The sequence below is a fragment of the Myotis myotis genome, unplaced genomic scaffold, assembly GCF_014108235.1.
Source record: "Myotis myotis isolate mMyoMyo1 unplaced genomic scaffold, mMyoMyo1.p scaffold_m19_p_13, whole genome shotgun sequence".
Classification (NCBI taxonomy): Eukaryota; Metazoa; Chordata; class Mammalia; order Chiroptera; family Vespertilionidae; genus Myotis; species Myotis myotis.
The window spans coordinates 51,363,829-51,379,290 of record NW_023416317.1 but is presented as its reverse complement, the minus strand read 5'-3'; the positions used below and the strand labels follow the sequence as shown (position 1 = coordinate 51,379,290).

The 15,462-nt window shown below is 56.7% G+C and overlaps 1 protein-coding gene across 1 annotated transcript in view; it reads right to left on the bottom strand.

Annotated features, from left to right (window-relative positions):
- The window catches only part of TTC21A (tetratricopeptide repeat domain 21A), a 29,177-nt gene that overhangs the window by 1,901 nt on the left and 11,814 nt on the right, over window positions 1–15,462 (bottom strand). Inside the window, exons 9-24 of the mRNA XM_036333213.1 lie at window positions 14,852–15,044; window positions 12,606–12,703; window positions 12,239–12,439; window positions 11,423–11,552; window positions 9,460–9,617; window positions 9,039–9,254; window positions 6,411–6,649; window positions 5,638–5,710; window positions 5,430–5,540; window positions 4,939–5,077; window positions 4,650–4,753; window positions 3,240–3,428; window positions 2,186–2,296; window positions 1,380–1,461; window positions 426–576; window positions 35–196 (exon numbers count right to left, since the gene is read on the bottom strand). Coding sequence (XP_036189106.1) covers window positions 35–196; window positions 426–576; window positions 1,380–1,461; window positions 2,186–2,296; window positions 3,240–3,428; window positions 4,650–4,753; window positions 4,939–5,077; window positions 5,430–5,540; window positions 5,638–5,710; window positions 6,411–6,649; window positions 9,039–9,254; window positions 9,460–9,617; window positions 11,423–11,552; window positions 12,239–12,439; window positions 12,606–12,703; window positions 14,852–15,044 — 2,357 coding nt within the window. The remainder of the gene's footprint in view (window positions 1–34; window positions 197–425; window positions 577–1,379; window positions 1,462–2,185; window positions 2,297–3,239; window positions 3,429–4,649; window positions 4,754–4,938; window positions 5,078–5,429; window positions 5,541–5,637; window positions 5,711–6,410; window positions 6,650–9,038; window positions 9,255–9,459; window positions 9,618–11,422; window positions 11,553–12,238; window positions 12,440–12,605; window positions 12,704–14,851; window positions 15,045–15,462) is intronic.

Below are 15,462 nucleotides of genomic sequence, written 5' to 3'. Positions count from 1 at the left end.
CGCCCCCGCCCCCAGGGGCCAGCCAAGCCCTTACATGCTCTCGGGCACAAAGTTGTAGAAGGCCTCTCCTCCCACTATCTCGTTGTCTGGGTTCAGGCAGATTTGCACCATGTAGCAGGTGGCGCTCTGGCCCCAAGCGCTGTCCTTGCGAGCTTTGTTTAGGAACTTGAGGGCTTCAGTGGGTTGCCCTATATGCCTGCAGTGGAGGAGAGAAACACCGGACTCAGACGGGGAAACTGAGACCCGGGGCGTGCAGGGGCTGGAGCGCTGGTCTCCCCGTTCCCTGGTCTGGAAGCTGAATTTCTGCAAAAGCCCAGCGTGCCTGCCTGTTAAGGAGAAAGCCTTCTCACTGTAAAGGCTGGACAACGCCCCCCTCCCCCCCCAACGCCGGCCTCCCCCACCCACACGCACTCACACGCACTCACCAGTGGTAGATGCCTGTGCAGTAGTTGAACCCTGGCTCCAAAAGCACGCGGCTAGACATCTTCTTGGCCAATTCAAAGAAGACAGGGGCATCTTCGAGCTTGCCACTTCTTCGTAGCAGATCAATTAGTTTATTCAGCACGGAAAAGTGGTCTAAAATAAGAGAGCAGCGATCTCCAGGCTGGGAGAAGGGAGGACGGGGACACTGCCCTGGGCTGAGCAGGGACATTCCAGCCGCTTCAGTCTCCAGCGTTGAGAGAGTAGGATAATGATGCGTAAAGTAGCAATAACCGCAGCTAGCAGTTATACTGAACCTGGCCTGATATTAACTACACAATGAAGCAGTTACTCTTATTGTTCCCATTTTACAGATGAGGAAGTGAGACACAAAGACGCTAAGAAATCTGCCAAGGGTCACACAGCTGATAAGTGGAAGACCAGGATTCAGACCTAGACATTCTGGCTCCAGGACCCACCCGCCTAACAGCTAGGATCTGATGGGCCTCTGGGCGGACGGCTGCGGCCTGCTGTGTCTGGCGCCTTCTCCAGCCAGAAGCGGGGGGGAGGGGTCGATGCGGTAGTGAGAGGCAATGAGAGGCAATGGAGCTACACACCAGGGGCGAATTTCTTAGCCACTTCCAGGGGGCTGTGGCCTCAGAGGGGACGGGGTGGATCCCCACTGCCTGGGGTTTGGGGACAGACAGGCTGTCCCGGGCCCAGTGCCCAGCACGGCCCTGCCTGAGGCCCGGAACCGGCCCCTCGGACACGGGAAGGACCAGCACGTTCCATCGGGGCTTTATCAGTTTCCTGCCTCTCTGGGAACAATCGGAGAGGAAGGGGTTTCCTCGGCCCAGTCAGGAAGGAGGGGAGAGGGCCCACCCTTCTGGGGAGAGCGGCCCGAGCTGGTGGGAACTGCCCCGGCAATCTCGGTGGGCAGGCTGCATGCAGGCAGCTACCTGGCGCTTTCTCCAGGACTTGGTGGTAGAGGTTGATGGCAGCTTCGTATTCCTGCTTCCTAAACATCAGGTCTGCCATCATCTATCAGAAAAGACACAGTGCTCCGGAATTCCTGACAGCAGCTTGCAAGGGGGTGGGGGCGGGGTTGGGGGTGGGGCTGAGGAGGGGTGGGGGTGGGGGTGGGGGTGGGGTCAGGGGTAAGGAGAGAAGGTAGAGAAGCGTCCCTGGGCACTGGGGGAAGCTGCCACAGGAGGAGCCCAGAAGGTGGGGCTGCCTGGGGGATGTGGGGGGGGGGGGAAGCATGGAAGTGGGAAGGGAAGGCCAGGGCTGGACACCAATGGGACCTTTTGACAGCTAGCACAGCCAGCCCCTCACCCGTGTCTGAGAACTGCTAGCCCGAGGCAGGGGAGGTAGAATGGGGGCTCCCCTGCTCTGCTGGGGTGGCCCTGGAGGTGGCCTGGGTGAGAGGGACAAGTGGCTCTGGGGAGGGGGGCTTTTCCCACACACACTTTCCGGAGCCCCAGGAACCAGCCCCACCCTTGCCTTCACCAACGGTGGGTGTGGTTTCCCCTGGAGTGAAAGGACCTCACCGCCTCCCCTGGATTGTCCCTGGAGGTAGATGCTGCCCCCTGCTGACAGCCCACCCCTCCCGTCTGAAGGACAGCAGGTCCATGCCAGGAGTCTCCTCTGCCCGGCAGGTCTCTGGCCGGGTGAGCCAGGCCTCGAGGTTATGAGGCTGGGAAGTAGCCTGCATGTGGTTGTGGGCGCCTGCGGGGGGCGGGAGGAGGTCCAGGGGGCCTCTTACCACGCAGGCGGTCTCATGGTACTTCTCGGTCTCCAGGAGGACTGCACAGTACTGCTGGCACAGGTCCAGATGTCCCTGCAGTAGCGAGACCCGCGCCAGCTCCAGCACCACCTGGAACGAGACCAGAGCGATGAACCAGCCACGGAGCGCCACGGGACCGCGCGGGGACGGACGCCTCGTTCTCTCATGCCCAGTTCTGCCCGCTCTGCTTCCAAGATAAGTCTCAGGTTCCCCGGAGAACTGGCCCTCCTCTTCTCCCCCCAGGACTTCCAGCCATGCCCTGTGTTTCACTATTGACCTTCTCGAAGTTGGGGGCCCGGTAACTCGCACTCATCCTTCAGCTTCGACTCTGATCTCACCTCTCCTGGGAAGCCCTCTGCACCCCAGACTCAGGGACAGGCACCCTTCTGCTGAGTTCCCGTCGTGTCCTGGCCCACATGCAGGCACAGGTCTCATGGTGGCAGAACTGCTTGTGTACTTGTCTACAGACCGTTGCCTGAGGGCAGGGACCATGCCTTGCCCCTCGGGTCTCCAGGGCCTAGCGTAGTACCTGGCACGTACTAGAAATCGGCGAGATGAGTACAATTTCAATGAATGAATGGGTCTGTCACTAAGCTTTCCATTTACTCTCTTCGCGTGAACTCCAGCCTCATTCCCTAACCGGAGCCATACCTCCCTCACGCCTCCAAGCCTCCTTGGAAACTTAGCCTGGGCTTCCTGCCCAGAGTCCCTGGCAGCCACACTCTCATTGTCTCCCCACCTCCAAGAGGGACCTGAGGACGCCAGACTAACATGACTTTCAGCAATGTCTTCCCACTCCACCCCCCACAAATGGCTGTCAAAGTGGGGCTCCCCAGCCTTGCTCCAAGGGCTGTGGTGGGAGAGGCCCCGGGGTCAGCTGGAGCGGCCTCCACACCAGAAGCCCCATGCCGCTTATGCCTGGGCTCCTGAGGGAGCCACAGCCTGCGCCCTGCTGGCCTGCGCCCTGCTCAGGGAGCTCAGCAGGGCATCGTGCCCCGAGAGAAGGAGTAGGGCCTGGCTTTGAGGACCCCACCTTGTTGTCAGTGGGCGAGTAGGAGAGGGCATCCTTGTAAGACCGCACCGCCTTGGCGTACTCCTTCTCCACCACGTAGTGCTCCCCAAAGTGGAAGCAGATGGAGGCTGCCAGCTCCTTCTGGGAGGGGATCATCTCCGGCTGCTCCAGCGGAACACGCTTCAGTATCCGAGACTGGAGGTCCAGGGCCTTGGGGAACCAGTCAGCGCAGGGTCAGGAAGCTGGAGCCTGATGTGCCAGGCCTCAGGCCACTTCACAGCCAGTCCCAGCTCTGGTTCCAGAGCCTGAAGCGTTAGAAAGGGCATCTCAAGCGCCTTTAGCAAATCTGGGTCCCTCTGGACACGCCAGGCCGCTGGCCGAGTGCTCCGGTGGCAAGCTGGCACCACCTCTGGGACAGGCCCAGAGCAAAAGCACTCAAACAAAACACGCTATTGTATTCTACTTGTTTGCCTGTTTCCATCACACCTTGGCACTTGCTGTGTCTAACTGGCTTAGGCCGAAGGGCTAGAACAAGCACACAGTAGGTATTCAATGCAAGCTGTGTTTTGATGGGTGCATTTGTTCTGAATATTGCCCTGCTGGGAATTTGAGGCAGCCCTCACACATGTCCAGGACGTGCAATGACCAAGTGAGTGAGTAGAGAGCATCAGGGCGAGAGGAAAAGGACGATGCCAGGGTGAAGTTTCAGGAAGAGGGCACAAGTCGGCACTGAGCTCCCCGGGGGCCAAAGAGAGGAATGGGGACCCCATGGCAAACAATGGAATAAATCCAGCAGTCGGAAAGCAGGCTGTCCCTCTCCAACCACAGAATGCACCCCAGGAACAAGGGACAGGCCACAGCCTTGGGTAGGAAGAGAGAGGTAGCAAAACAGGATGGGCAGGCGCTGTCCCGTCAGGGGCAGCCCAGGGGGGAAGGGTGTGGGTCAGGACCGGCCATATTCTGGTTCAAACCTCAGCTCCACCACTTTTGAGCAGTGTGACACTGGGCACATTTCTTAACCTCTTTGAGCCGTTTCTGTCAAATAGTAGATGTCACAGTGCCTTTCTCAAAGGGCTACTGTGAGAATTAAATAAGAAAGCAAGAAGCCTGGTACAGAATCCAGCATAGAGCTATGGGCATTGCCCATTATCATCACCACCAGCATCCTTGAGGACAAAGGCATTATCTTGCTCCCAGCCTTGCCCAGCCCAGCCCAGCCCAGCCCAGCCCAGCCGGGCTCACAGCACTTAGGTGCACCGTCAAATTAGTGAGCAAGGGTTGGGGAGTAAATGGAAGGTGGAGCTCAGAGGGGTAACGAAGCCTTCTTTTGAGGACCAAGCCTAGAGGCTTCCAAACCTTTAGTCCTATCCTTCCTTCTTCAGCTCCATCAGAAAATGGCAGATACAGACCTTGAGTCTATTGGTCAATTACCTTGTTCAAGGTTTCCAGCACATCTTCTTTCTTATGGCTCTTGTAGACCTTTGCCAGCAAAAGGAAGCACTTGACATCATTCATCATGGATGGGATGTCTGTGGCTGCAAAATGGAAACTCAAATTACTGTTCTCTGCCTCTTGGGGATGAGTGGGGGGCGCGGGGTTTGGGTTCAGGACCTCAGCTAGTGTCTGGTCCCTGCACCATTCTGCAAGAGAAGAGAGAACGGGGTGGGGAGCAAGATGCCTGCTCCCAATGCAAGGGGAGTGAGCTAGAATGCTACCTCACCTGCGTCATGTTCCAGTGCCTGCTTCAAAACCTTTTCTGCTTTGTTGAACTTCTTTAACTTCAGGAGCAGCTCAGCCAGATCACAGCACAGAAAGTCCTGTCCGCTAATCTTCTGGGCTGCCTCATAAAAGTTGATTGCCTTTGTGCAAACAGGAAATGCTGGCATCAGGTCGGGCTCTACACTTGAGCGCCTGGCCTTGTGTTCCCCTCAGCAGCCGCCACACCTGTGGGCCCCTCCAGAACACAGAAGCCTAAGAGGAAAAGGCCTTCCCAGCTGGCAGGGCTCAAGCTTCAGCCTGGGTAGGCGTGGGGAGTGGTGGAGGGTGGCCGAGTTCTCCCCTTGGCACCCCATTCCGCAGGGAGCTGGTGGGGGGGGAGGGGGACTCAGCCACTCCCCTCCCGTCCTGACCCCCTCTCCCACCCAGGCACCCTCCTCCCTCTTCCCTGCTGGGCTGGCCCTCCCCACCTCTTCCCGCCCAGCCCAGCCTGACCTTGGTGTACTCGTGGGCCTTCACATAAGCGCGCCCGATTCTGCTGACCAGGGAGGCGTCGTGTGGGTTCTTTCTATAGGCCTCGTCGTAAGCCTCCAGGGCCTTCTCGGGCTGGGGGTGGGGAGAGCTGTCAAGGGTCTCTGCCTTCTCTCCCACTGGGCAGGTAAGATTGGGGGGCGATGGGCCAGGCCATGAGGCCCTTGCTCACCTCCAGAATGTTCATGAAGGCATCGCCCAGCAGCAGGCTGGTGTCGGGGCCAGGCAGATGTTCACAGAGCTCCCTGCACAAGTAACCAGAAGCCTATCTCAGACCTGTGCATCCTTCACATTCCTGAGGCCGCCGCCTTCTCTTCTTTCCACGATTCCTGGCTGACATTCACCCATTCCTCCAATACTCACCGAAAGCCCCATGGGCACGAGGCTCTCCTCCTCTGTCACCTGGGCCGTGGCCAGAGCTCCGCCCAGCCCTCCAGACCCCTCTCCATGAGGCAGCCACACTGCTCTTCCTAGGACTCCCACCTGACCACGTCACCCCACTGTGTAAGGTTTCCCACTGCCACTGGGATAGTCTCCCCTCCCCCCTCCCAGCCTGCCCCTCCCACCTGAGTTGCCAAATCGAGTTTTGCCTGAGGAAAGGGACTGGGGAGGTAGCCTCTGGGTCCCAATGTCAAATCACAGAGACGGCGTCTTGGGGCTTCAGATCGGCTCTCCGTCCTCCTTCACCTCACATTAGTCACATCCAAGTCACTGGACATTTCCTCGAGGATGGGCAGAGCGGGGGCCAGGGCAGAAGTGTGTTCCCATGGTTCCCCCCAGAATGTGGGCCATACAAGGGGGAGGGGGTGCAAGCAGGGCTCAGTGTCCTCAGAACTCAGCAAGGAGCCAGCCTGGCTGACCTACCATGCTCAGTTCCAGCCCTCGGGGAAATTTCACACTCTCAGCCAACGCCACTGCGAGGAGGCTGCGGGTGCGTGCGCGTACCGGTAGCACCCAATGTAGAGGCGGACGTCTTTGCGGATGTGCAGGTAGATGCTGGCCATCTTCTCCTTGGCTTCCGTGTAGTAGGGCTGCTTGGGCGTGATGTTCCTCAGCATGCTCAGCGCCATGTCCACGTTCCCCTTGCTCAGGGCCAAGTCCACGTTGGCGATGGTGATGCGGGTCTCCTCCGGCGTGCCGCTGAACTCGTCGATGGCATCTTGCATGACCTTGGTGGCCTCGTGCTAAGACACGGGAACCCAACACACCCTCCGCTCGCCTCCACCCACCGCAGGTGGCCTGATCACACTTCACATCTCTTCTAGGAAACGTAAAGCAATCCCCCTGCCCAACCTGGCCCGGGAGAGAAAGGAAACAGGGAGACGGAGGCCGGGAGCAGTCCTGCTACATGGGAGCCAAACATAGGATGACCCACCTCCATCTGTGGAGAGGCTGCAGGGGCAGAAAGGAGAGAGATCGCTTTGCTGTCCAGGGCCACTGTTCTTGGAGGGCAGGGGGAAGGTGCCCAGCTAGCTGGGGGGTACAGAAACCCCCAACTGTAAGAAGCTCCCTATTCCTTACCACCTCAAAGTCTTCCCATGGGAGACCTATGGACGCATGTCCTTGAACTTCCCTGCTTAAATGTTGTGGGATTGGGTGCAAAGAGGTCTCTTGATATTTTCATTATATTTGTACCCTTAATTATTTTAATACAGATACTTTCTTTGCCCATTTTGGTGCTTTTTGCCTTGCATTCAGCCTTCCCAGCATTTCTCCCTCAACCTCTGCTCAATCTCCTACGATGTCCTCAATGCTTTCTGTGTTCCACTGGTTCTCTCTTCTGTAGGAACATGGGTTAAGCCTTTAGCGGAGACCTGTTGTCTTTCTTATCCATCATCCCCTCAAATCACTTATTTTTCCTGGTTTCTCAACCCTTTCCTCCAGTCAGAGAGCTTCAGCAAGGGCTAGGCTACTTTCCACTCTTTCTCGTGAAATCATAGTTTTCTAACGACATCCTTGTTTTCTGTGGTTACTCTAACTCCGCCAGCTGACTTTTCATCGCTCCCCGTTTTACTGGGACCCCTTTCTCGATCTCTTACGTTCTACTTTGAGCTCATTTTATAAGACCCCATGTTCTTTTTCTTTTCACTGTGTAGAAAAGTTTTCTGAAAAAAGTTTTTTTTCTTCTATTTCTTATAGTACTCTTTCTCCTAAAGTATAACCTTGTCTTTGGTCTATTTTATCCCCCCTCCCTCCATTCACTCAGTAACCTATACTGTAGTTCCACACTGGGCCCATTCTGATCACCCCTCTCCTCTACGGGAACAGCTTCACCTAAGCTTGCCTTTCTCACGAGCCGGGCTGGGAGCGCCTCTCCCCTTAGCTTTCTCCCGCTGGAGGTAGCCTTTTCGAGAAGCCAGGGTCAGGCTGGAACCCGCTGGCTCGCAGTGAAGGCCACGGCTCTCAGGTCTGTTATCTTGGCCCAGGGAGCTGCAAAACAGCTGCCAGGTTATTTCCCTCCTTACTGTCCTCTGGCCCACCACCCCGACGAAGGAGCCTGGGACAGAGGACACCGCGGGCCTTTCAGAGGGGAATTCTCGCTCAGTAGCCTGCCCGTCTATGGGCTGGATGCGGGTTCCTCCAGGAATGTCCCTGCTTTTCCCGTGGCTTCACCACATCCCCAGTTCAGAAAGTTTCAAGCAAAGGCCAGAACCTCAGGCCCCCCACTCACTGCACCCTGCTCTCTCTCTGTCACCCATGGTAGCTTCGGCGAGGACGGGGGTCTTGTGACCTGTTCTCCTTTATCCGGGGCCTCAGCCCAGGGCCTGGCATAAAGCAGGTCCTCCATCCACCACTGAACGAATCACTGACTGTCAACTATTCTTAGAGGCAGCTGTCCCCTAATTTTGTTACAGATGGAGATTCCTTCCCTTTTAATTCTTTTTGGCAGATTTAAGGGAGGGAAGTACCGTAAACAAGTTTCCCCATCCCCGTCTTTGCCCAGGAGGCAAATTTTAACTTTAAGAAGAAAAGTCCTCGCGGACTGATTCCCCTGCTATGCTGCGATCACCGTAGGAGGCAGCAGGATGGCCCAGGACTGGTGGACCATGGAGGCAGGTGGTCCTGGGGAGCAGGTGAGTGGGCAAGGCCAGCGAGGCTAAGGGTCACAGGCAGAGTCCAGCTCCCCCAGCCCTGGCCTTGCCCCTGCCAGACCTCCCGAGGCCCCGGGGCTGCCTCACACAGGTCAGACACTGCAAAACTCCAAGGGGACGCAGTTCATAAAGGTGATGGCGTGACTGGCATCCACTGGCAGATAGGCATTGCCCAATCTGCACAGCCACCTGGGGTGGGCCGGAGGGGCCTGTGTGTGCCGCCTCCCTGAGATGCTGACGGGGACCGGGACACAGGCGGGGGGCAGATCAGGCAGGTCCCCGTCAGAGTGGGGCTTTATCTTGAGGGCCATGGGAGCCACGGAGGCCTTTTAGGCAGGAGAGAGCTATGCTTTCAAGGGAATAAAGACTCAAATGTTAGCCTAAGTAAACATTAGCCAGAATCAAAAGGCCTGGTGCCCAGGCCGACCCTGGCCCTCCAGCATGCCCCAGTCCCCGGGGAGAAGAGCCTGGCTGTCCTTACCAGCTCCCCGTTCATCCGGAGGGCATCTGCCAGCTCCAGTAAGATGGATGCCCGCTCACTGGGCCCCACAGAAGGCCCGCGGACCTTCTTGCCTTCTTCCGCCTTCAGAGTTGGTAATTTGATGATCATTTTCAGGGTCTTGATGGCTTCTGGATAGTCCCCAGACTTGTTGAGGGCCCTGGCCTTGATGAAGTGGTAGAGGGGGTGGTCTCGGACCTAGAGGAGCCGAGTGGAGGGTGGGGCTCCATCACCGCTGCTGCTCATGGCACCCTGAGCCCACTGAGCCCTCCCCCGCCTGTGGGCCAGCGGAGGGGCAGAGGATGCAGGGAGCTCCCGGGGCTCCTCTCCCAAGGCCTGTGGGGCCCGCAGCCAGCTGGGCTTGGGGATGCTGAGCAGGTGACTGGGCGCAGAGGAGCCCCACCTGGAAGTTGTGGCTGACGCCCAGCTCCAAGCAGTGGGAGCACATGGCAAAGTTGCCCTGCGCCAGGTAGATCTGGGACTTGAGGAGGTGGGCGTGCACGGAGGCGGGGTCCAGCTCTAGGCAGCGCTGCACGGTGCTCTGGGCATTCTCTAATTCCCCTAGAAACAACCAACAGACCCCTGCGTCCAGGGAGCCTGGGGGCCTCCGGGGACCCAGTGCGCAAAGGCAGGGTGACCTTTATGTGTCCTGCTACCCAGGAGCACCCAAGGTTGGCATTTTACCCAGTTCTGTTCCGCCTCACTCAGAGGGCTCCTCCTAGAATGAGAACGACACAGTTTTTGTGAAACTCCAACCTCAGTGTCACACCTCCCTCCTCTCTGTCACTGCACTCCTCCACCTGGAAGCTCCGGGGAACACCCAAGTCCTGGTGCCACGCCTAAGAGCAGGATGAAACCTAATAATAACGGCAACTGTACTTGCCACAACTTACCAAGCACCTGCTCAATGCCCAACCCACGCAGAACGCTTCAGAAAGGCTGGCTTAGTATTTGCCCAGCCCTGCAAGGTTGGTATCGTTCTCCTTGGTTCTTAGCTGGAAGGCTGGGACAGAGCCAGCATGTGAACCTGGGCCCTCAGTGCCTGAGGCTGAGCTGTGGACGCCCTGGCACTGTGGGGCTGAGAGCCTCCCTGCGGCCGGGCTGGCCCTTTGCGGGGGCAAGTGGCATCCCAGGGGTAGGGTGCAGTGAGCTGGGAGGGGAGCCAGGTCCCTCAACAGCTCCTGCTCCAGGAAAAACAAGCATTGAAAACACAAGCTCGGGGGTCACCAGAGGCTGGGAGCAAAACAGGCTATGGGCCAGCCAGGGCCCCCAGCAGCCAGGGCCCTCTACCGCATGACCTGGTGGGTGGGGCACACCTGCTCCTGGGTTCCCTACACCCTGCTCCTTCCCTGTGAGCTGCAGAAATGTCAAGATGTCTCCATGGCAACACCACCAGCTGGAGACCTTGCTTGGGCCCAGGGGGAGTCCGCCTTCCCTCACCTGGTGCCCAGGAGGCCTTAAAGCTGTGGGTAAACCTGGTACCCAGATGAACACTGGGAGGACCGAGGGTGCAGACAGGGGACCCCCGGCAGAGAGCCACCCACCCAATGCAGCGCCAGAGGACAGACAGGCGCATGGCATTCGGATGCTTGGGAAGCCCCGAGACAACAGACGTCAGCTTGGCTCTCAGGCCGAGGGGTGAAAGGCTGCAGGGAGAGGGAGGGAGGGAGAGAGAGGGCGAGGGGGCACCCAAAGGGGTTGTTCCTTCTTCCCCTCTCTCTCCAGGATCTGGGCCTTGAGATGGGAGAAGGAAGCCACTCTGGCCACCCTGAGGCTCTGAAAGACGAATGGAACAGGCGTCTCCTCCCCATGAGGCCTTCCTGACCCCCGATAAAAACCATAACCCTACCCCCCACCCTTCCTGCTGTAGTTTTCTCCTGATAAAACAATACAGTGTGCAAACTCCAGGAGGGAATTTCTGCCTCTCTGACTGCGAGGGTATCCTGGCGTCAGCGCAGTGCCTGCACACAAGGCAAGTTCAGTGACTGCTGCCCGGCAGAGGCCACGCAATCAGCAAAGGTCTGGGTGGGAGAGACCCCTGCTGGTGAGGGAGGTCAGGAAGGTTTGAGGGGATCCGAGGCTGGAAGGCATGATGGGGCAGGCCTGGTGAGTGTGTGTGAGTGTGTGTGTGTATGTGTATGTGTGTGAGTATATGTGTGAATGTATGTATATGTGTGAGTGTGTGTATGTACGTGTGTGTGTGTGTGTGTGTGTGTGTGTGTGTGTGTGTGTGTGTGTATGTATGTGTAAAGCATCCCAGCCAGGGAGCCCATGGACACTAACCCAGGGGCAGAAGTCCCACCAGGTGTCTGAACAGATGCGGGAGGACGCAAGTTCCCACCTGGCCACCAGGACCACGGGCTCACCTGAGAGATACTTGATCTGAGCCATCACATACAAGGGGCCAATCAGAGCTGGTGCTGCCTTCACGACAGGAGTCAAGATCATCGCAACTTGCTTAAGAAGTGGAGACACGATCTGGCCTGGCGACCGGGGCTGCGGGAACGGGGGCCTGGCTGTGAGGTTGCCCCATCCTGGGAGACCCCTGGAGCCTCAGAAAAAGCTCTCCCAGGAGGGAGCGGGACTCCACACAGGTTTATTGCCCGCTCGGTACACCTGGTGCCCAGCAGGCGCTCCCGGGACAGGGACTTTGTTTCGTCCATATTGTGCCCGAGTGCCTAGCGTGGTGCCGGGCACGGGGCAGAGCACTCAGTAAACAGTTGTGGGGATGACTCAGGCCAGGCATGAGGGCTACTAGGCATGTCAGATCTGATCCCTGCCCACAAGAATCTCAACTGGCTGGGAAAGCAGGACGGACAAGTCAAGACGAATATACTTCTTCGAAGCCTTCTGGGAAAAGGGAGCGCAGTTCCTCTCTAGGATAAAGGCCGGGGCATGAGCCAGGGGCCTGCTCCTCCAGGTGCGGTTCCTGGACCAGCAGCACTGACATTACCTGGGGGCTTGTTCCAGACACGGGGCTTCTACCACCGAGTCAATCCCTGCACGGGAATGACCCCCGGGTGATCTGCGTGCTGCACGTGCGAGTCTGAAAAGCACTGGCGCCCCCCCCCCCCCCCCCGACCTGGGGCTCGCAGCAGCCCGGGGACTGGCCAGGGGAGGCCCCTGCCGCTGTCCAAACCTGTACTCCAGGCCCCTGCCATGAAGATGCGCCTGCGGCTAACCTGCTTGGGGCAGAAGAGCAGGTACTCCCTGACGATGCAGACCAGGAAGAGGGGGTCCAGCTTTTCGAAGTACTCGGGGCCCAGGGGGAGGCCCTGCATGTAGGAGAAGTGCAGCTCGGCCGCCTCCTGCAGGAGCGCCGTCACCTCCTGCTCCCCCTTGTGCCTCTTGGACGCCAGAAGGGCTTGGAGGAAAACCAGCACCTGTGGAGGCAGGCCCGGGGCTTGGAACCAACGCCAGCCGGCGGAGTTGGTCGATGAGGGTGAAGCGGAGGTCCAGGCCATCTTGGCTACTCTCTCCATTGGGGTGGAGGAGTTTGGGGAGGGGGACACACTCCTGGGGCAACCCATGCCCTCAGGGAGCTCTGACCTCTGACTTCCCCAGGGACTGCTGCACCTCCTTCAGGAATTCCAGCTGGTGCTCGGCCTCCTCCAGGTGGCCCTCTAGGATCTGGGCCCAGATGATCCCTGGGAATGGAACAGAACATGGATCAGCAGCCAGCTCCCAAGCACGGCCAGCAGGCCAGCAGGCCAAGGAGCGTGGTGGGACCCCGGCAGGAAGGATCTCAGGGTGGGGGACCTTTTCCAACATCTTCATAAACTTAAAGTGATACATGCTCATGGGAAAGAATTCAAATCTTAAGGCAAAGTAGAAAAGCAGCCCTAGTTCATGCTCTGGCTTTAACCGTGCCTCCCTCCAGAGGTAACTTCAGGTTATTAACGCATACACAGCTTTTCCTGGTAGTTCATACACATCTACCCCATTCTCTTTAATGAAGATGTGATATTCCACAGTGGTTGGAACCACTTCTTTAACTGTTGCCCCACTGAAGGACGCCTCATCGCACACTTGGTTTGTGTTCAATGACTAACCATTGCAGTGCTGCTGTGAGCATTTTGTGTGCGTTCCAATCCCTGAAGCAGAGGCGATGGGTCAAAGAACATGCGTATCTAAAACACCGAGAGATAAGGCCAACTTGTCCTCCACTGATATTTGAATTCATATATTACTGCCAAGAATTTGAAAGTATCCTTTCCTTTTCACCTCGCAGACACACTGTACTCTTTGCCAGTCTAAAAAGTGAATTCTAACTTGTTTTAATTCACATGTTTTTGATTATTAGGAAGAATGAACGTCTTTTCATATATTTAATGGCCTCTTCTTTTCTACTATGAATTTTTTGTTCAGAGCTTTTTCCTGTTTCTCTTTTGGGGTGATTCCCCCCCCCCCCATATTATTAACTCTCTGTAGCTAACATTTCCTATTAGTTTGCCATTTACCTTGTCGCTATTTTTAGTGTCTCTTGCCATCCATGAGTTTCAAGTGTTTACACAGTCAAATCAGTAAAATATTTTCTTTACAGTTTCTGAGTGTGTGGTCATGCCTAGAATCCCCAGTGAACCCAAGTCCAATTTAATATTTATGTTTAAATACTTCATTCATTTGGAACTTATTACTGAATATGGTGTGAGGTGCAGAGTTACCTTTAGTTTTTTTTCTTACTGGATAGCCAGTTATCCAACTATGATCATTGGACTTGGGTTTGGAGTCTATTGGTTTGAAGTGTCATCTTTATCCTGAGACCTGTTTCGATCCCATTTTATCTGTTTATTTCAGTACTGGCCTCAAGCTGGTTTAACTACCATTGTTTTGTGATACGTTTTGAATTTGGGAGGACAAATCCCATCTGTTTCTACTATTCTTCTGTTGATGTTTTTTTTTGGCCATTTGGCTATATTTATTCCTGTCTTCCTAATCACCATCTTGGTTTTCAGTGATATCTGTCCTGCTATTTGGCTCATCTATGGAACTTTTTACTTTGTATTCACATTTTTAACAACTCTTTTTTGTTCCCTGTATTTCTTCACAGTAGCATGTTCTTGACTTATTGACATCACAGTCTCTGGAGCCAGCTGACTCTGGAGGTGTTTGGTGGGGGAACATCTTCTCTGTGTCAGCCATGACCTTGCACGCACCCGCTCGGCCCCCCATTCAAACTGTCAGAAGATTTACACAAGGATGAGGCTCATTCGTACGAGCAGCTGGGCAGGTCCCCCGAGTTGTGAAGGCGACTGATTTCCTCAGCCAGGCCAGATACAATGGTGACGCCAGGATGCATGTGAGTGGGCCTGCCCTGGGCTGGAGCCCGGGGGACTGCCCCGTGGACTTCCCTTCTGGCCCCCCTGCTGGGGCTCTCCTCTTAGATGAGGAAACAGGGAAGGAGTCAGCCTGATGGAGGAACATTTGAGGGGGTTTTGCCCATGTGGCCGGGAGCCACATCCTGTTGTGCTGCTTGTCCCTGTGGTGGTGGGAAGCCACCTGCTTGGGGCAGAAGAACAGGTTTGTTTCTGCTTCCTCCTGAGCCTCCTGATTGCGTCTCTGGTCGCCAGTGTTGCTTTGAATCCACTTTTGAGTGTTCCTGTGCCTCTCCTGTGTGAGTATTCCTATGCTTGTAGATTCACGGAAAAGCGCCCTGTCATACAATGCACCCCCAAACGCACACACCCTCTGGGGACAGTGCTCCCCCACACCTCTCTTTTGGGCCCAGGAAGGCCACCCTGCTTGGCTGCCAACCCCTGCCCTTCCAGCGCCCACCCTACCCAGCCTGCAAAGACCTGTCAAGGCGGCCACACTGTTCTCGTCCACTTTCATAGCCTCCGAGTACCACACAGATGCCTCTTTCACTTGGTCCTGCAGGATGAAGAGGTAGCCCAGCTCTATGGCCAGGTGGGTGTAGGTGGGTGCGGCCAGAAAGGTACGTTCGATGAAGCTGCACACTAGCTGTAGAATCATCTGGTGCCTCCCACACTGCAAGGAAGGGACACACAGGGATGGGGAGACCAGTCAGCGCAGTGGGTCTGAACAAGGCCACATCAGAATTGGGGGGCATTTTAACAGGCCTAGGAGGGGGGCTCAGGAGAGCCTCAGAGGCACCCTATGTCCAGGCAGCTGGGTCTGTGTCGCTGATCAGCTCCCAAAGAACCTCCCACGGGCCACAGCTGCCTCCGGCCCGAGGGACCCATGCCCTGTCTGGCCGCAATAACTGGTCCAACGAATCACCAGGAGGTTTTTCAGAAATTGCAGCTGGGTGAGAGAGGTTCCTGAGCCCCGCTGACGGGAAGTGACCCCAAAGGCTGCGAGCAGCCACTTTCCCTGCCATGTGCGGGGTCCACAGAGAGACTTGGCCCAGACGTGGAGGGAGAGATGGCCTCCCAGTGGCATCTGA